The 21,055-nt window shown below is 43.2% G+C and overlaps 1 protein-coding gene across 21 annotated transcripts in view; it reads right to left on the bottom strand.

Moving 5' to 3' along the window:
• Positions 1–21,055, bottom strand: part of DLG1 (discs large MAGUK scaffold protein 1) — a 257,330-nt gene that overhangs the window by 195,312 nt on the left and 40,963 nt on the right. For all 21 annotated transcript variants that reach the window (XM_075571142.1, XM_075571128.1, XM_075571129.1 and 18 more), the window contains one exon: positions 3,944–4,108. In XM_075571142.1, the coding sequence (XP_075427257.1) occupies positions 3,944–4,108 (165 nt within the window). The remainder of the gene's footprint in view (positions 1–3,943; positions 4,109–21,055) is intronic.

Below are 21,055 nucleotides of genomic sequence, written 5' to 3'. Positions count from 1 at the left end.
ACGAAAAGAGCTCTCAATTCTTTGAGGACTTTTTTGCTACCTTGGGCAGTTCAAGAAAAGGCAAAGTGATCCTGGGTGGTGACTTCAATTTGACCATTTATGAGTCTATAGAAAAAACCACATATGAGCCCACATCTAGACAACGCCATAGAAAACAGGATAACTAAATATTGGTAAGATGCCTACGCAATTTTACTTTAGTAGATGCTTGGAGGGAGCTCCACCCGCAAACCAAAGCCTACACATTTTATTTGGTGCTACTCGACTCTTACTCCCGCATTGATATGATTTTCGCGGAGGCATCCTTGGTCCCCAAATTAAATCAGGCTATAATTAATGAAATCTCTGGGCCCGCCCATGCCTCAGTGGCCATCGAATTAGAAAATTTGTACGCATTCAATCAGCGCTACTCTGGAGACGGTTATTACTCAAAATTCCCGAAATTTTAACAAGTTGAGTCAGAATTAACAAGCTTTTTCCAGATCAACCAAGACAGCATCCCCTCCCTGTCCACTATTTGGAAACCCCAAATGGCAGTTATGAGGGGAAAACGTATCAGCATTGCAGCCTTTAGAAAAAGGATGCGAATTGAAAAAATTGATAACCTTAAAAAAAGTCAATAACACAAACTGAGCAAGAACACAAAAACTCTTAACCCGGTCCTTCTCGGGGAACTAATAAATCTATGAGGGGACTTGAACCTGTGTCTTACTTTAGAGGCTTAGAAATCTTTAACCTGACTAAAAGAACATATTTCGAGACAGCAAATAAAGCCGATTCTCTACTTGCAGCCAGACTCTATAGTAGAAAACAATACAATCATACGAAATCTATTAGACTAAAAAAAACAGATCTTTCACCTCAAATTCAGATTGAATAGCGGAAGAATTTCAACAGTACGATGGCAAAAAAAAACAAGAGTCAAACTAATGACAAATGCCCCAACATACCTATCCTCTCTGGGTCTAGCTAAACTCCTAGAGAGTAATATATCATCTTTAAATAAGCCAATCTCTTAAGAGGAAATTGAAAAGACAGACAATCACATCACTCAATTTGCCGGGCCGGATGGATTTTCAAACATTTATTACAAAAAACTAGCCAATTATTAATTCCGCACCTGTAAAAACTTTTTAACTCTATTCTCCAGGGAGCCCAGTTTCCCACAAAAATGCACCAAGCTTCAATAATCACTGATACACAGAGGGTAAAGATCTTACCTGTTGCTCCAATTATAAACCCATCTTGCTAATTAACATGAATTTTTTTTTCAAAAATACAAGCCACGAGATTAAATGTATACCTTCCGACCCTTATTCATAATGACCAGGTAGGCTTCATACCTAATAGACAGGCAGCAGACAATACGAGGAGAGCTATAGATGTCAGTATTTTCCTTTAAAAAAAAACATAATATTCCCATGATCGTTCTGGCCCTCGACGCTGAAAGAGCATGACAGAATTGACTGGATTTACTTAAGAACTACACTAGAGTCATTTGGGTTTGGGGGCCCTTTCCTCACAGCTATTTTATCACTTTACACATCCCCAGCAGCTAGGGTGAAGTGTTCGGGTACGATAAATTTAATAGAGAACAGTGGGAGGACAAGACAGGGCTGCCCAGTTTCCCCTTTGTTGTTTGCATGGTCGGTAGAACCACTGGCGGCCACTATTAGAGCAAACTCAGACATTTCGGGTATTAATATATGGAGCTCGGAATATAAAACTTCCTAATTTGCAGACGATATTCTTCTAATACACTCTAACCCCTTAACCTTCCTGATAAGATAACTAGACCCCTTTAATTCTCTCTCAGGGATTAAGATCAATAACAATAAATCGGAGGCGCTAAATGTCAACCTCCATCCACAATCTATTAAGCTAATAGATCATAACTTTCATTATAAATGCAAAACACATAATATACGCTACCTGGGGATAAAATATAACCAAATCATACGAGACTCAATAGAGCGCCAACTGCCCAGAAATTATTCAAGAAATAAGAACTTTTCACCAGGACGAAGTTTAGGATATCTTGGCTGGGTAGAAATCAATCAAAATGAACGTACTCCCCCATCTGCTATACCTATTTAAGACTCTGCCGTCCCCCCCAATATTTAATAACCTTAACAAGCTCCAAAGAAATATCACACATTTTATTTGGTCAGTGAAAAGGCATAGGATAAGCAAAAAGATTATAACACTTCCATCAGTAAAAGGGTCTAGTTTAGCCATTTCTGTACTCCTATTTCGAAGCAGCGCAAACAAGCCAACTGGTCAATTGGCATGAGGAAAAAACTTTTTTCCCTGCGCCCCCCTATCGGCGGTCCCCTCACCGCCGCATTGGCACGTCACGTTGCCATAGCAGCGTTGCCATGGTGACGCATGTCAGAAGCCGCGGGAGCCAAGGTAAGTTAGGTCTGCAGATCCAAAAGGTTTGTCTCAGTGTGACGAGGTTGATCCAGAGAATGACCTCTCAACCATGTGATCTGGACCCATAGATACTCCTGCTTTGCAGACCATCGGAAAAATTCAGTAGAGACGAAAATAAACTAATCGCGCAGATTGCCACGGCCACTAGATGTGCAATCGTCGCTCACTGGTCGAAGCAATCGGTATCATCCATGCCCAAGATCATCTACCGTAAATACTCTCTGATCTAGCACCCCTGGCTTGACTTCTGTGGAGACACAGGGAGACCTCCTCCAACCAATTAGTGCCCATCTTTAATCAACCCAAAATAAGGGGAAAAAACTGGGAATTCAGAACCAATGGCTTTCGGCCATTAATCAATGCAGCTAGAGATATGTTTCAACATTAGTACCAATCATATAGCCCACACAAGAGGTCTGCGTTGGGCCTGAACCAAACCTTATCTTTGTCGATCCTCAATTTTCGCCTCCACAATGTACTGAGCCGACTTGTGTGACGACATGTTCCCTGATGTGTGTTTGTGCTGTAACCTTTCCCCTTTGACGTTTTTATTATTCTGCAACTCTCCCTCCCATTACCATACCCAACAATATGAAATGCTGTAGGTCCAAAAGCACATATATTTGAAAATGTCAGGCTTTTATGCCCAATCCACCAACAAAATTACAGAAATGTGCTAAAAAACATGGGAAGCAAAGAACTGCCAGAGGAGAAATGCAGAATTCATCATCAGCTACACTGTTAATTAACCACCAGAGAAAATGGAAAAAACAGGGCATTTCAATTAACGGCTGAATCATAGAAGCTAATGTATATTAATAGCATTTTTTTTTTTTTTTTTAAATCTAGGGCTTACAGTAAAAGGTTTTGCCAAGTACCACTTAAAGCAAATACCCCACCAAATTAACCCATTACTTTTATTAGTTTTGGAACTGGGGGTATCCTCCAAAGCTGAACCACGTTTTTCACTACAGATGCCAGTTCCCAGGATACGGTATAGTTAAGGGATATTCCTGTGTTTTTAAATGGCCAATCAATAGGAAGCTGATACCGATCATCCTATTGGTTACAGCAACACGAATGTGAACAATGGATTGCCTGATGCAAGGAAGTGCAGACTATGGAATGATAAGAGATATAATAGACACACACACACAATATACACACACAAACGGTCTTCAGAACTGGTGACTTAGCACTGGCGACGGAGCGCTGGTCACGGTCACGCGCTCGAACACCCCCCCCCCCCAACCAGGCACGAGGCGGTTCAGCCAATGAGGGTGAACCTGCCAGGTGACATCATGGCAGCACCCAAACCACCAGTCTTTCCCCCTGTAGCTCTGCACAGACCGGGGATCACAGCTGCACGTGCCGCCAGCCTGGCAGGCACGTGTGCAGCACCGGGGCCGTAGCCTTAGTTCATTTCCAAAACCTAATTAGAATAGCAAATAGGAAGAATGATAAAGAAAAACCTGTGTTAGAGATGTAATATGAGAAAGCATCTTACCTTAAGTGGAGAAATATGCGACTGTGACACAAAGCCATGGACATTCTCTATTTGTGACAGATTCTTCTCAGATACCTGGACTAACTCTGGACTTATGCCCTCATTTAGGATGTGGGGGGAGCCGGGCTCTTGTGAAGGGATGTCATCATCCTGGTACCGATATTTCTATGGAAAGAAGAAAAAATAACAAAGTATATAGATTAAACAGCACTCTAATAGTGTAATGAAGATAAAATAGGACTGTGGTGCACGGGAACGTTGAGGGACCCAATACCCTCCTCAAAGACAATATATAGCACAAAGGGAGGGGACACAGCACTCAAAAGAAATAATGAAAAAAAGCCGAAATGTCAAAAAGATTTTACTAGAATATAGCCACAAAATACTAGGACATGTAGAATTAAATGTGCTGCTACTCAGAGTAGTGTACATAGCAATAAGTCAGTTTACAGATATAGTACAAACATACTATTTATGTGCAAAAAGTGGAATGGGAGAACAAACGGTAGGGGAATGGAGGAGGAGGCGACGAGGGAAAAGGGGGAAGGAACAAAACAAATATAAGGGGTCAACGTTTCGGGGCATCATGCCCCTTTTCTGGCCCGTTCCCCAAGATCACAGCAAACAAGGGTATTTTTCCCTTATGTCCTATAATGAGAGTGTCTCCCAACAAGTAAAAAATGCAATGGGAAAGAAGGCGAAATGAGTATAAATCTGACCAAAGGATAACAATGCAATATCAAGCCTCATCCCGCGGTGTAATACCCCTTCTTCTGGCCCGTTCCCCAAGATCACAGCGATCAAGGGTACTTCCTTTATCAACTATAAGGGACTGCTATCATTTGGTCATATGTATACTCACCTTCTATGCCATTGCAATTTTTACTTGTTGGGAGACACTGTCCTTATAGGACATAAGGGGAAGTACCTTTAAATCGCGGTGATCTTGGGGAACGGGCATTACTCACCGAAACGTTGTCCCCCTTATTTGTCTTGTTCCCTCCCCCCTTTTCTTCTCCTCCTCCTCCATTCCCTTCACGTTTGTTCTCCCATTCCACTTTTTGCACATAAATAGTATGTTTGTACTACCGGTATATCTGTAAACTGACTTATTGCTATTTACACTACTCTGGGTAGCAGCAAAGTAGATTCTACATGCCCTGGTATTTTGTGGCTATATTCTAGTAAAATCTCTTTTTGACATTTCGTCTTTTTTTCCATTATTTCTTTTGAGTGCTGCGTACCCTCCCTTTGTGCTATAAAATGAACAGATCTTACCAGCAGTGAGGTCTGCTGTTAAATCTTGCTGCATTGATTACACATTACTAAAAATGCTCCGCACTCCCTTCACAATTACTTACCTCTTAATAAGCAGCTCAATAGGCCAATTTAAAAAAAATAAATTAAAATTCAAAGACAAAATCAAGAACACGTGTTCATACAAAGTTATTAATAAACGTTCACTACGAAATCTGGACCACAACCCAACAGGACAGAGCACCTTAAGTGACAAGATTCCTGCAAACAAGTGTGTAAAAAATGTCTTGTACACGAAGAAAACTTATTTTACAATTGCTCAGAAGAGCTTAAATACAGACATTTGTGCCAATCAACTTGTTTTGCATTTTATTAATTGCTTTAAAAGATCTTTTTGCTCTTCCCAACACTTTTTAAAATCTGATACTCTGCTCATTATGAATTAAAGAAGCAATAAGGCGATAGGAGTTTAATGCTTTCAGTTCACTTTACATTTCAAAACAATTGTTCAATATTTGAAGGGGGGTTTGCTGAGATTTCTATGTAGATATAAACGATATAACATAGAAGTTTAAAGAATAATATATTACATACTGTACTCGGTAAACAGTATTTCATGCATAGTAAATTTTTATTTAATCTGCAAAGTAGATGGGGAAATTATGGTTTGACACATCAAATGTATATGTACATAGAATTTAAATTACTCTTGAGATAACAACAGTGATGTAATTTTTAGTTAATTTCAAAGTCATTGCCATATTAAATATTTCCCACTGATGGGCTTATTTAATAGGTCCCGAAGCGACAGATCATATTGTGGTAAGGCTGAAAGCTCCCTTTGGCTGGAATGGGAGTTTTGAGCCAGTCGCAGTGTTAATGGCCGCTGCTGAGTTTATTGAAAACACCCATTAATCTGCGATTGTTCCAAATATGGTCTGTTTGTGCTTCCCAATACAAAAAAAGTCATTTGCAAACCCCACTATGAACCTTAACTTAAAATAAAATTTTCTCTTGTGCTTCATCAACATTCATTTTCACATACGTGGAGAAGACAGATCAATAGCGAGACATTCAAATAAGAGAAAAATATTGTAGGGCAGAAATCTTTAAGAAATTGGCGTTTCTTCATACCTGCATTAGTGCTTTTTCAAGTAATTCAACTATCCAACTACATCTAGCTATAACCATAGGCTCAAAGGTTTAAGAAAAAAAATTGCCATTTCTTCAGGGTACTAAAGATGTAGCAGAAGAAATCCAGACAGCAAGGGAATGTATGTCTAAAGGCAACAATCAGTTGCATGTAAGTGTTGTATCGGCATTTTACAGAAAATGAATAGATTGTGAAAAAAATGCTGAGAATTGCTTAGTGTCTCACAATTCAAACATTCAACTCTCCCATACTGTCCCAGGCCCGGCGGCACCCCCACATAGCAGTGACTCGGCGGCTCCAGAGCCCAGTAGCAGCATCCTTCCTCTTCCCATCACAGTGTCTGCGTCAGAATAAGATAGTGTGTGTGTGCGTGTATGCATGTGCGGGCAAGCAAGTGTGACGGGTGTGTTGGTGTGTGTGTGATTGAGAGGGGGAGAGTGTGAGGGGGCAGAGCAACAGACTCCATTCCGCAATACACCCTGCACTAAAAACACACCTGTTCAAATCCTCCTCACACATCTTTCGTTCCATGTTTCTCCTCCTTGCTTCTGGTACCTGCCTTAATTCTACAATTCTTAAAACACACCTCTGTAACGAAGCATATGAATAGCTCCGCTGGCTGATACTATACATCTGATGCACTGACCCGACCCCTTTCAAACGCACTTACCCACCCTCCTACTGTCTCTGTATGTTCTCTCCACTTACCACTTTGATTGTAAGCTCTTCAGGCAGGGACTCCTTTTCCTATTGTTTTATGTCTGAAGCGTTTACGCCAATAATGTTTTATAATATTAGGTCACGTGTATTACTGCTCTAAAGTACTATGTACCTGCATGACGCTATATAAAGATATACATACACCACATGACTATTTCTGACTGCATCAGCATTGGGCGCTTCTTTGCAAGAGACAAGGGAAGTACCATTAGCTATAGACTGGTGGGAACGGGCCTGAAGACGAGACTCATCTCTCAAAAACGTTGCCCCCCATAAGCAATTCCACAGATTTTTATTGCTCCTTTATTTTTTGTTCCCTTCACTCCCCGTTTTTTTTGTTGTTTTGTTTAACATTCGTTTTCTGTCTTTATCACCCTTATTTTTTTGCTCAGCATAATCTGCATCTATCTCACATTGATCATCCATACGTAGGATAAGTATAGTGCTTTAATATACGGTCTTTTCAGTGTTTATTACTCAATATTGTATGTATTGTTTTATGTGAAGTGTATTTGCACTATTTGTATATCATTTACCTTACCCACAGTACATAAATTACTGAATGAAGAATGTCTGGTTGTAAGGAATTGGGGGAACACGTCCTTTGCGACGTGTTCCCTCCTTACCTGTCACAGCAGAGACATTCACTCTGGCACAAGCGCACCCCTGCTCTGCTTACAGAGTTCTTCTTAGCTCTGCCCCTTCGGCCGTGTCGCGCTTCACACACACACACACACACACACACACACACGACGCTGTGCACTGCTCCGAAGCTGTGTGGCAAGTCTCATCAAGCCCACTTGTTTCCTGCAGCCAATCCTTGCCTCTGCCTCCCTTGCTACTGGTTCCTGTGTGCTACAAATACCCTGCACTTCCCTTCCTGCATTGCATAACTTGTTGTAGTCTTGAGCTCCTGCGTTTGTTGTGCCTTGCTCTTGTCTTGTGTTTCTTGCAGTTTGGATTCTACGTGTACCGACCCGGCTTGACTTCTGAACCCCTCTGGATATTGACCCCGGCTTGCCCTCGCATCTGCGGATCTCTCCAACTCAGACCACGGCTATATGGACTTCCACGATTCTGATCTCTCCAACCCCAGACCACGGCTTAACGGACTGACAATTCTGACCTCTCCATCCCAAGACCTTGGCATGTATCAGGACTAACCCACTCTCTCCAACCCAGATCCGGCTACGTTGACAATCCGCCTGCCAGGCACAGTTCCGCTACTGTGGGTGCATGGTTCTATACTTCCCCCTACCTCAGTACCGGAATCCTGTCTAGCTCGTGGGCAGCGCAAGTGTTACACTGGTTGACGTTTTTCTATATATAATGCTTATTGAATGCTGGGAACCTTCCCTCTTTTTTTATCAACATAAAGTATTCCGTGTGCACATGTACTCGCTTAACAGCTTGCTGTTGTATAGTATACTAATTACACGCCGAAGAGGAGATTACACAAGCGCTCCTCAAATTAAAACTAAGCAGCCAATGTGGACCCGACTTACTACAATCTAGGTTCCTAAGACTTGGTGCCCCAGCCATTGCCAAACCAATTGCTTCCATAGTCAACTCTATCCTGTCTGCAGGCCATATCCCTAAGACCTAGAAAACTGCCAGAGTTGTCCCAAACTTCAAAAGTGGGGACAAAAACACTGTCTCAAACTACAGGCCAATCTCCCTTCTCCCAATTCTATCCAAAGTCATGGAAAAATGTGTCCACTCCCAATTAAGCGATTACTATAACAAGACAAATTTCCCTAGCCAATTCCAATCTGGCTTTCGCCCCAAACACTCCACCGTAACTACCCTGCTAAAAGTTTGCAATGAAATCCAGTGTGGAATGGAACGGGGACAACTCACTGGTGCAGTATTCCTAGATTTTGCAAAGGCTTTTGATACTGTTGATCATGCTATCCTGCTTAACAAACTCCAGAGCTCTGGAAGAGGGAAGCATGCTTTAAACTGGTTTCAGTCCTACCTCTCAGGCAGATTCCAACATGTGTCCATCTCAGGCTCTAACTCCAACCCCCTGGATATCACCTGTGGTGTCCCGCAAGGCTCTGTTCTGGGGCCCCTACTCTTCTCAGTGTTCATCAATGATCTTCCCACAGCTTGTAAGGAAGCCTCAATACACATGTATGCAGATGACACAATCCTATATGCACACAGCCATAGCCTCTCTGACCTTCAACACATACTTCAGTCTGACTTTTTCAGACTCGAAAACTGGATTTCCCAAAACAAACTGTTTTTAAACACTGACAAGACTGTAACAACGGTATTTGGGACCAAGACTAAATTTTTAAAGCTTCCAGCGACTGAGCTCCAGATTAGAACCAACACTAAACACTACCCTAACTCCTGTTACTAGTTTTAAATACCTGGGCATATGGTTTGACTCCCACTTAACATTCGGGATGCACATTGATACCCTGACAACCAAGACCTATGCCAAACTAGGGGTACTTTACAGGAACTATAGTTAGTATGGGGAGTGACCCCCGTGGAGTCCGGTGCTCAATCGGGTTGTAATGCTGGGTGTAGAACTTTTAGCAACCTCCAAGGTGTATGGCCAAGAAGAAAACAAAGATCCCCTGTTGATAAGATATCATGTTTCTTTAAACAGGAGTCTCTGTGATGTCCAGCAATATGTCGAAATAAAGCTGATTTTATCTATACTACTTGGTTGAGATCCTGATTTGCAGTGCCCGCCTACAAACCTACTTTTGCTACTTTACAGGAACAAATCCTCCCTAAATCTCCTGGACAGAAAACGTATCGCACAGCAGATGCTAATGCCAATTATTGACTATGGAGACATAGTATATGGCTCGGCACCACAAAGCCACCTTAGCAAACTTGACACCCTCTACAATTCAATTTGTCGTTTCGTTCTCCAATGCAACTACAACACAGATCACTGCGAAATGCTCAAAGAACTAGATTAGTCATCACTCGAGTCTAGGCGCAAAGTTCACCTTTCCTGTCTTGCCTTCGAATTCTTTCTGGGCAAGCTACCCACCTATCTGAACAAGTTCCTCACCCCTAACACATGCAGCACCTATCATCTGAGATCAGACTCCAAAAGACTGTTCATGGTCCCAAGGCTCAACAAAGTATCCGGCCATTCCTCCTCTTACCGTGCACACCAAAACTGGAACAACCTACCAGAGACTCACATCCACCAGTTTAAGTTCTTTTAAATCTAAGGCTGTCTCACATTTTAATCTGGTCTGTAACTGTTGCATACGCCCATAATATATATTTTCTTTAACTGTGCATGCAATGTATTGTTTATAATGTATAGCCTGTTCATTTATGCAACTGTATTTGTAACCATGTATTATTTGTCTTACTCTGTGCCCAGGACATACTTTAAAACCAGAGGCAACTCTCAATGTATTAATCCTGGTAAAATATTTTATAAATAAATAAAGTTTTGGGTGCCGCCTTTGCATTATTCAAAAGAAAAAGTGGATCCAACGCACTACGGATTTGATAATCAAGATATTTTATTCGTGCCACACGAATATCTTTATTATCAAATCCGTAGAGCGTTGGATCCACTTTTTCTTTTGCGTAGATCTGGATTAACACTGACAGGTACTCCTGGAACCAGCAGCACCGGTAAACTGTATGTATATATTTTATTAATTGGGTTGCAGCATACCTCTTTTTGTTTGCCATTGCATTATTAGCTTTTTTGTATCACACTTTCTTCAATAGGTCTACATATATTTTCATGTGTGCCTACTTTTAAACAATATAATGCAATGAATTCATGGAGATTTAATACCACTTTCACAAGAGATGGTATTTGTAGGACCATGTTTCTCCTTTTCTGTAGAGTTTTTTGTGCTCTACTGCCCAAAGCAATGTCAGTGACAGCAAGAAACTGAGTCATTGAAAACGGCTAAACAAAATGTCATTGGTCGTCTCACTAAGGAGTCAAGGAGGAGCCATATCTGGCGTTTTGACCAAAGCATAGCTACCAGCAATGCTCCCATGTTAAACCATATATTCTGTATGAAGAATAAGCCCAGTTCATAGTATTTAGAGTACAGCCAACAAATGTACAGAATTATAACATCATTAGGAGAAAATTACCACATTATTGGCCATCCATTATTTTTCAGTGCATGTTTAAGAAAGCTCAGCTCTATATAAGACCATTTAATTTTTCTGTCACCAAATAAAGTGTGTATGTTTCCAAACTATACATGCAGAGCACTCCTGCGCTGTAGTAATGGACAAGGAAAAAAAATGGCATATACTTCATACACATTTCATCCTGTTTCAGAACACTAACAGCTTTAGAACACCTTTCCATCTAAGGCTGGGCTTATAGTGCCGGCGACAGCGTGGCAAAACAAATGCATTGCCGCTTACGCGATCGCTGAAAGTCGTCTCTATTTGATTTTCCAGCGACCGTCGCGTCGCCATAAGCATAGCCTACCGTTTCAAAGCATTACAATTCTGCTTTATGTCTAATGAAAGAAAAATTAATTACCCATGAAAATAAACCTCTAGGTCTATAAGCTGGTCACCAAATACATACCAGTTCCAGCATAGTCCTTTCAAGAACAGCTATATAGTTATTCTATTTTAGGCTCTTCATAACATAAAATGCTTCTCTGTTACGGTTCAAGTAGAATTAGCAGATGGGGGGGGGGCCTTGTGTCACTACAATAAAACCGAAACAAAAATATCTGTACCCTAATATTTCAATGACTAGGAATAATTAATCGTTCTAATAATGCAAGTTATAGGACATGTACATGCTACTTAAAAGAAACTGATTAAAATGTAAAAATAGTCAATTTTATGTTTGGTGCTTCCTATTAAGGAATCGTTTATTTTGTCTATTTTGTTTTCCCCTTAAAACACAGACAAAAACAAAATATCCCAAGAATGGTTAAACTATATCAAATACTTTAAACGCTATATTTACAAAAAAAGGGAAACAATAGTTTGAGATATCAGTTGAGCTGATGTTTAGATCACTAGTACCCAAAGGCATAGTTTTATATAACAAAACTTGTCACCAACAATCACTTAACAGTATGTCAAAGTATTTAAAGCCCTGTACAACAATGTAAGAAGCCTCGTTTTGTTTAAAGTCACCTACATTATACTGGTACTTAAACAATTCTACATACAGCAACTAACAATTAGGGAACATAACAAATATGCCCATTCTTGCAATTGAAAGCAGACACGAAACAGAAAGAATAAATTAACTGACCGTAATCAGTAAATGACGGCTAAATTAAATCTGCAGATGTTATATCTTATGTTTAGAAAACAATGCCAAATTATGGTAAAAGTGTGCAAAACCACCTTGCATCCAACCATTAAGTAAATTATATTGTTGTACAATACTTCTACTTTTTTACAGTGGCATAGTATCTGAGTGAAGCAATCCACATTTTTGATGTTGGTGGACAATTTTTCAGACAGGGCATTTTAATCGATCCATGAACATGATTCCAGAAAAATGTCTTTGCGCGGTGGGGGGTGAGAGCGTGACATGGGGAGGGGGGTGAGAGTGTGGAGGGGTGAGAGTGTGACATGGGGAGGAGGGGTGAGAGTGTGGGGGGTGAGAGTGTGGAGGCTGAGTGTGACATGGGGAGGGGGGGTGAGAGTGTGGGGGGTAAGAGTGTGACATGGGGAGGGGGGGTGAGTGTCGGGAGGTGAGAGTGTGACATGGGGAGGGGGGGTGAGTGTGGAGGGGTGAGAGTGTGACATGGGGAGGGGGGGTGAGAGTGTGGGGGGTGAGTGTGGAGGGTGAGTGTGACATGGGGAGGGCGGGTGAGAGTGTGGGGGGGTGAGAGTGTGACATGGGGAGGGGGGGTGAGAGTGTGGGGGTGAGAGTGTGACATGGGGAGGGCGGGTGAGAGTGTGGGGGGGTGAGAGTGTGACATGGGGGGGTGAGAGTGTGACAGTGGCAGGAGAGAGGGAGAGACTGGCGGGAGGGTTGAGAGAGACTGGCGGGAGGGTTGAGAGAGACTGGCGGGAGGGTTGAGAGAGACTGGCGGGAGGGTGAGACAATGGCTGGAGGGAGAGTGTGAGAGAGACACTGGGGGAGGAAGAGAGTGAGACACTGAGGGGAGGGAGGGACACTGGTGGGTGGAAGAGACAATGGCTGGAGGGAGGGAGACACTGGGGGGAGGGAGAAAAAGACACTGGGGAGAGGGAAAGAGAGTGGGGGAGGGAAAGAGCGGGGGGAGGGAGAGACACTGAGGGGAGAGGTAGAGAGACACTGGAGGGGGAGTGAGAAATACTGGGAGAGGGAGAGACTGGGAGAGGAGTGTGAGACTGTGGAAGAGGGGAGAGAGGTCCTTATGTGGCGGGAAGAGAGCAAGTAATAATACAGCATAAATGGGGACGCTATTAGTCAAATATCATAATATTTATTTTAAAGTGATGTAATTTGTTACACTTTTTTTGTAGACGAGTGGTGGGGGCGTTACAAAGCTGGTTCACCCTCATTGGCCGAACCAGCTCACGTGCGCTGAAGTAATGTGAGTTTGATTATATCACGCAGGGGGGTTTGCTCACCCCTGCCCTAGGCTACGGACACCTCATTCTGTGGGCGATCATAATATAGGATATAAAGTCAATATTGTGTTAAAACTTAGCAGTCTTTAGCTTTCATCCGTAAAAGAACATAATGGGGGAAAAAAAAAAGTTTAGCCTTGAAAACAAACGGCCTTTCTGGATTATTATTTTTGCCTTGCTTTTAAACAGAGACTGCAAGAGAGACATTTTCTTCAAATGTACCCCATAAATTCACTCAATTACAATTTAATGGTATACAAAAATTCAGCAATACACAGATACAGGGTTCAAAAACATATCCAATTTAAAAATAGGAGCAGAGATGAGCATGTACTGTACAGTGATTCAATATTAGAAACTTCAATTGCACATATATACAGCAAGGCCCCGCTTCTCGGCGATCCACTTTTCGGCGATCCGCCGGTACCGAGAAGGGGGCTACTATGTGCAGGCCGGTCCGGGGATGCGCATGCGCAAAACGGCCGGTCCGGGGACGCGCATGCGCATAACGGGGTTTTTTGCCGATGTTGCGATGCGTAGAACGGCATATTGCCGGTTCTGCTTTCTGGCGCTTTTCGGTGGGTTCCGTTCATGACTGGGGCCCTCCTGTATTGCACTTCCCAACATACCGAAAAGTAAACATATAAAGAAATTAATTTTGAGTGAATAAGCAGGTTAGATCCTTTATTGTGACAAGAGTAAATCTCACAAAAAGGTAATATTCCAGAAAAGATGATGGCACATATTGCAAATAGACAACACATTATTGGAGACACCTATTACAGCACTTCATTCCCACCGCATCTGCTGAATAAAAAGGTGCAAAATTGCTTATTGTCCGCTTACTGGAGAAAAGTGTCCATAATTAACACTAAGGCACTATGGCCCGGGCCTTCGCCCGCGTGGAGGCTCTGGAAAAGCGGGTGCTTTCCCTGGCCATGGTCAATGGGCCGTGGGGGCGTTCCAAGGAGCATCACAGAGCTGGTTTGCCCACGTTGGGCGAACCGCTCACGTGACCTGCGTGTTGCGCCAATAAATCAGTTTCAACTGATTTCTTGCGCAATGCGCACCCCCTACTGCCTCCGCCCGCATGGTCTATGGGAGTGATCGCGCCCCGTGCGGACACGTCCCCGCGATCTCCCACATCATGGACCCGGCCTAAGGGACTGATGTAACTTGCCCAATTCTTTTGAGAATAGCGATTATGGTGGTCTTTAGTATTTAGTCCTGTATCTTTAATCTGCAGAGCATAACTTTTGAGCTCTTGCACAGCCCACAATATATAAAATATTGATTCCAATTGGCATATTATAAAGAGTTTCGATACGCCTTGAGCACCTAGACAATCAATTCCTGATGTTTCTTTTAAACATAAATCCTGAAGAGGGCAGCATTAGACTTTACAACAGGTGATGGCAACACTATTATGAAATGCAACTACAGGATGACCATAAACATCTCAATGCACGACAGTCAGTCTATGGCCGATGCTTGCTCCTGCAAAGGTTTAAAATGTCATTATAGGCTGAAAGTTGGTGAGATATGCAACCCTGGAGGATGGGGGGGAGGGGAAGAGGGAAAGCAACACAAGACATCTTCCCGATTGTCGTACTTTATGTCGGTGTTTGAGCGCATTACATAAAAACCTTCTTTATCATTGGGTTAAAAGGTAAACTGCTTTAAACATATCAAAGAAAGGCAAATCAAAAGTAATTTCACAATCGTGCCTTAAGTTCAACTCTTGTATGTCATACCCACCTCACAGACAAAGCTTTCTAAAGCCTACTATGTATTACAGTAAACTGCTGTGTTTATTGCATTCTACGTTTTTGCAATATGGTGCTAATAATTATTTGCAACGGTCTACATGAAGAAAAATAAACAAACGACTTTGCTCTTCATGAAAAATTTGTATACTTTCAAAGTGGTCTACAAAGGGTACTAAAATAGGGAATCTATTAAAAAAAGTATTTAAATAATACTTTAAACATAACCGAGTTTTGCAAATATTCAAATATAGATAGAGAGAATAGAAAGGAGAGAGAATAGAGAGAGAGAGATAGATAGAGACATATACCAGAAGAATGACCTAGGTGCAAAACATTAGGGAAGAGAAGTCAAGAGGAGAACAATCATAGGGTAGTATGTTTAGACAATTTGCACCTAGTTGGTGGTAAGATATGCACTCACAATTATGTTGACAAATAAATGCCTTTATCCACCATTGGGACCAGGAACTCAACTTAACGTTTTCTTTAGATCAGCAAAGATCCCCCACACTCTCCAACAGTTTCAGCAACAGAATCCCACAATTGGAATAATTAACCTGGACACACAGCCTCAGTCTCAAGGACAGATCCCATGTAAGGAGTAAGGCTGATGCTTCTCTGTCAGGTCGGTTGACCAATCAAAAACTTTTTTAAAAAGGTGTAAGGCAGGGAAAAAAACAATATAGTATAAAATCGTTTAAATAAAAGTAAATTTAAGATACTTCACAGGTAATACACACACCGAGTAAAAAATGCACAGTTGAGAGTTTTACAGCCAAGTCTCTCACACTCAATGTTGCTCCGATACCGGCATCTGTATTCAACAGCGGTCACTTCCACTTCAAGTGATCGCGTCACAGTCTCTCGCAAGATCTCGGCTCTGCTGGGGACTCCGGGTCCGGGTTGGAATTCAGTTGTCAGTCTCTCACTTTCCTGCACTGGCGGTGTCCCGTTGCTATGGCAACAACGCACACCGGCCGGATGTGATGTCAGAAGACGACGCGCACCTGAATTGCAACAGTTTTTGATTGGTGAACCGACCTGACAGAGAAGCATCAGCCTTACTCCTTACATGGGATCTGTCCTTGAGACGGAGGCTGTGTGTCCAGGTTAATTATTCTAATTGTGGGATTCTGTTACTGAAACTGTTGTGGGGGATCTTTGCTGATCTAAAGAAAACGTCAAGCTGAATTCCTGGTCAGATTAGTTAGATTTAAAAGGGTTAACACTTCTTTTTTTATATGAAGTATTGCTATAGGAATTACTATACTTGTTTAGATCAGCGTTTCCCAAATGGTGGGTCGCGACACGGCACCGGGCCACGGCACCAAAATTGCCGGGTCGCAGCGAGGCTGGCCGCGCGGTGTCTCCCGTCCCCCCCCTCCCCAATCAAGTTAAAAAAATGGCGGCAATTCCCCCCGCGCATGCGCAGGGTAAGCAGGGCCCGCTCCCTTCCTCCCCCCCGCTCCCAACGTGGGACGCAGGAGAAAGTACCAGCTCCTCTGCGGCCCGCACATTATGTGGGACGGAGGGGGAAGTACAAGCTCCTACTGCGGCCTGCTTCCCCCCGCGGCCAGCTTCCCGAGCTCACCTCCCATGGCACCCCCTCCGAGCCCATCTCCCGTGCCCCCAAGCCCACCTCCCGTGCCCCCAAGCCCACCTCCTGTCCCGGGCAGCAGGGGATATCGGGGGCAGCAGGGGATATCGGGGGCAGCAGGGGATATCGGGGGCAGCAGGGGATATCGGGGGCAGCAGGGGAAAGCGTCCGGCGGCAAGGTAAGTCACCCCACCCAGTCACTGTCACCCAGTGACTCTCTCCCACCCAGTCACTGTCACCCACCCAGTCCCTGGCCCCCTCCTCCCACCCACCCAGTCCCTGGCCCCCTCCTCCCACCCACCCAGTCCCTGGCCCCCTCCTCCCTCCCACCCACCCAGTCCCTGGCCCCCTCCTCCCACCCACCCAGTCCCTGGCCCCCTCCTCCCACCCACCCAGTCCCTGTATCAGTGTATGTGTATCAGTGTGTGTGTATCAGTATCAGTGACTGTGTGTATCAGTATCAGTGACTGTGTATATGTGTATCAGTGGCTGTGTGTGCATATAAGTGGCTGTGTGTGTATAAGTGGCTGTGTGTGTGTGTGTGTGTGTGTGTGTGTGTGTGTGTATAAGTGGCTGTGTGTGTGTGTGTGTATCAGTGTCTGTGTGTGTGTGTGTCTGTGTCTGTGTCTGTGTGTGTGTGTGTGTGTGTGTGTGTGTGTGTGTGTGTGTGTGTGTGTAGCAGTGTCTGTGTGTGTGTGTAGCAGTGTGTGTGTGTGTGTGTGTGTGTGTAGCAGTGTCTGTGTGTGTGTGTAGCAGTGTGTGTGTGTGTGTGTAGCAGTGTGTGTGTGTGTGTGTGTGTGTGTGTGTGTGTGTGTGTGTGTGTGTGTGTGTGTGTGTGCAGCAGTGTCTGTATCAGTGTGTGTATAAGTGCGTGTCTGTCAGTGGCTGCGTGTCTGTCAGTGGCTGCGTGTGTGTGTATCAGTGTGTATCAGTGGCTGTGTGTGTGCCAGTATAGGCGATAACATTTTTAGTGGGTCACGAAGGAGAAGTTCAAAAATAACCGGGTCACGGAAAAAAAAGTTTGGGAATCCGTTGGTTTAGATCATTGTTTGAAGTTGCGCTGTTTGTTTCTTGTGTATGTGTATGTGTATGTGTATATATTGTATTGTATGTCTTTATTTATATAGCGCCATTAATGTACATAGCGCTTCACAGTAGTAATACATGGGGTAATCAAATAAATAACAGATAATATAAATAACAGATCATGGGAATAAGTGCTTTAGACATAAAAGTAACATTTCGGAAGAGGAGTCCCTGCCCCGAGGAGCTTACAGTCTAATTGGTAGGTAGAACGTACAGAGACAGTAGGAGGGAGTTCTGGTAAGTGCGTCTGCAGGGGGCCAAGCTTTATGTATCGTGTTCAGAATATCCACAGTGCTATTCATATGCTTCTTTAAGCAAGTGTGTCTTAAGGTGGGTCTTAAAGATGGATAGAGAGGGTGCTAGTCGGGTACTGAGGGGAAGGGCATTCCAGAGGTGTGGGGCAGAAAGTGAGAAAGGTTTAAGGCGGGAGAGGGCTTTAGATACAAAGGGGGTAGAAAGAAGACATCCTTGAGAAGAACGCAAGAGTCTGGATGGTGCATAACGAGAAATTAGGGATGAGATGTAAGGAGGGGCAGAAGAGTGTAAAGCTTTAAAAGTGAGGAGAAGAATGGAATGTGAGATGCGGGATTTGATCGGAAGCCAGGAGAGGGATTTCATGAGGGGAGATGCTGAGACAGATCTAGGAAAGAGTAGAGTGATTCTGGCAGCAGCGTTTAGGATAGATTGTAGGGGAGACAGGTGAGAGGCAGGAAGGCCGGACAGCAGGAGGTTACAGTAATCAAGACGGGAGAGAATGAGGGCCTGAGTCAGAGTTTTAGCAGTCGAGCAACAGAGGAAAGGGCGTATCTTTGTTATATTGCGGAGGAAAAAGCAACAAGTTTTAGAAATGTTTTGAATGTGAGGGGCGAATGTGAGAGAGGAGTCGAGTGTGACCCCTAGGCAGCGTGCTTGGGCTACTGGGTGAATGATCGTAGTTCCAACAGTAATGTGGAAGGAGGTAGTAGGGCCAGGTTTGGGAGGAAGTATGAGGAGCTCTGTTTTAGCCATGTTGAGTTTAAGGCGGCGGAGGGCCATCCAGGATGATATAGCAGAGAGACATTCAGAAACTTTGGTTTGTACAGCAGGTGTAAGAACAGGTGTTGAAAAGTATATTTGTGTGTCGTCGGCATAGAGGTGATAATTAAACCCAAAAGATGTTATTAGGTCACCTAGAGTGTGTACAGAGAAAAGAGAAGAGGTCCCAGGACAGAGCCCTGGGGTACCCCCACAGAGAGATCAATAGAGGAGGAGGAGGTGTTAGCAGAAGAGACACTGAAAGTACGATGGGAGAGGCAGGATAGAGCTTTGTTCCGAATACCTAGAGTATGGAGAATGTGGAGGAGAAGAGGGTGGTCCACTGTGTCAAATGCTGCAGAGAGGTCGAGTAATATGAGCAGAGTGTAATGACCTCTGTCTTTGGCAGCATGGAGGTCGTCAGTTATTTTAGTGAGGGCTGTTTCGGTGGAGTGAGCAGAGCGGAAGCCAGATTGTAGAGGGTCTAGGAGAGAATAGGTGTTGAGAAAATGGAGCAAGCGAGAGAATACAAGACGTTCAAGGAGTTTAGAGGCAAAAGGCAGGAGGGAGACAGGTCGATAGTTAGAAAGACAGGTAGGGTCAAGCTTGTTATTCTTGAGTAATGGCATGACTGTTGCATGTTTGAAGGAGGATGGAAAGGTTCCAGAGCAGAGGGAGGAGTTAAAATTGTGTGTGAGCGTAGGGATTATAGTAGGAGCTAGAGGTTTTAGGAGATGGGAGGGAATGGGGTCAAGAGGGCAAGTGGTAGAGGGAGAGGAGGCTATCAACAGCGACACATCCTCCTCTGAGACAGTGGAAAAAGAGTCAAGGAAGGCAGGAGGAGAGTTAGGAAGAGTTGTAGGATGGGAGGAAGAAACATATATATCTCAAGACTTTGTTTCCTGGTGGGACACGTTTTGCTGTACACGTTGAACACCAAAGGCGAGGGTTTCTGTTTCCGGTTCCTGCTGCATGAAGGAGGTCCACGTGACGACGCCACTGATCTAAGCCGGATGCTGATGCTGGAGCTGCTGGCACATGAGAGCCTATCTCATACACGCTTATTATTGCTGTACCTTTGTGAGTGGGCATTTTATAGATTTTATGTTCCTTAATACATTTTTATTATGGTAATGCACTAGGTGTGCGCCTGTTTCTTTTATATATATTTATATATATATATATATATATATATATATATTTATATATATATATATATATATATATATATATATATATATATATATATATATATATATATATATATATAAATAAAGCAGAAAATAGCCATGTTAGTCCAGTTTCGATAGTGCAGAATAAATGAGTTCTTCAGTATTAGGTGATACCTTTTTTTATTGGACTAACAATTTATGTCATAGGACAAGCTTTCGAGAGTTCTCCTCTCTTCTTCAGGTCAAGCAATACTGATATACAAAGGATTCAATAGCTAAAACAGTGTAGAGAGAGAAGAAAAAAAACAGATATTTACTGTAGATAAGGTAGGGTGTTAAGTGTTTGAAGCCAGGGGACAGTGTCAAAGAAAGGTGGGGAGGGGAAGGGATGCTTGGGGGGAGAGAAAGTGTGGATAAGAATTGAGGCAAGCAGGATAATTACAAACAATTTTGATAGGGTGTGAGAAAACCCATGTCCGAATTAAGTCCTTTGGTTTTGGTGTCAAAATGTTCAAATGTTTTCTGTTCTTTGGGGCTTTTAAACATTCCATTGAGGATTTTGATTTTTAGATCATTTATGGAATGATCTGGTTGGGAGAAGTGATGTCCCACAGGTGAGCAGTATCTTCCTTCTTCATGATGGAGTATAGAGTGTCTGTGCATATTCATTCTTCCTTGTAGTTTTTGGCTGGTTTCCCCAATGTAGCAACCTTGGTCACATTTGTTGCACTGAATCATATACCCTATATTTCTGGATGTGCAGCTGTATGATCCTTTAACATT

Source organism: Ascaphus truei, chromosome 14 (assembly GCF_040206685.1).
Source record: "Ascaphus truei isolate aAscTru1 chromosome 14, aAscTru1.hap1, whole genome shotgun sequence".
Taxonomy (NCBI): domain Eukaryota; kingdom Metazoa; phylum Chordata; class Amphibia; order Anura; family Ascaphidae; genus Ascaphus; species Ascaphus truei.
The sequence above is the reverse complement of the archived record's forward strand: the minus strand, read 5'-3'. Positions and strand labels throughout refer to the sequence as shown.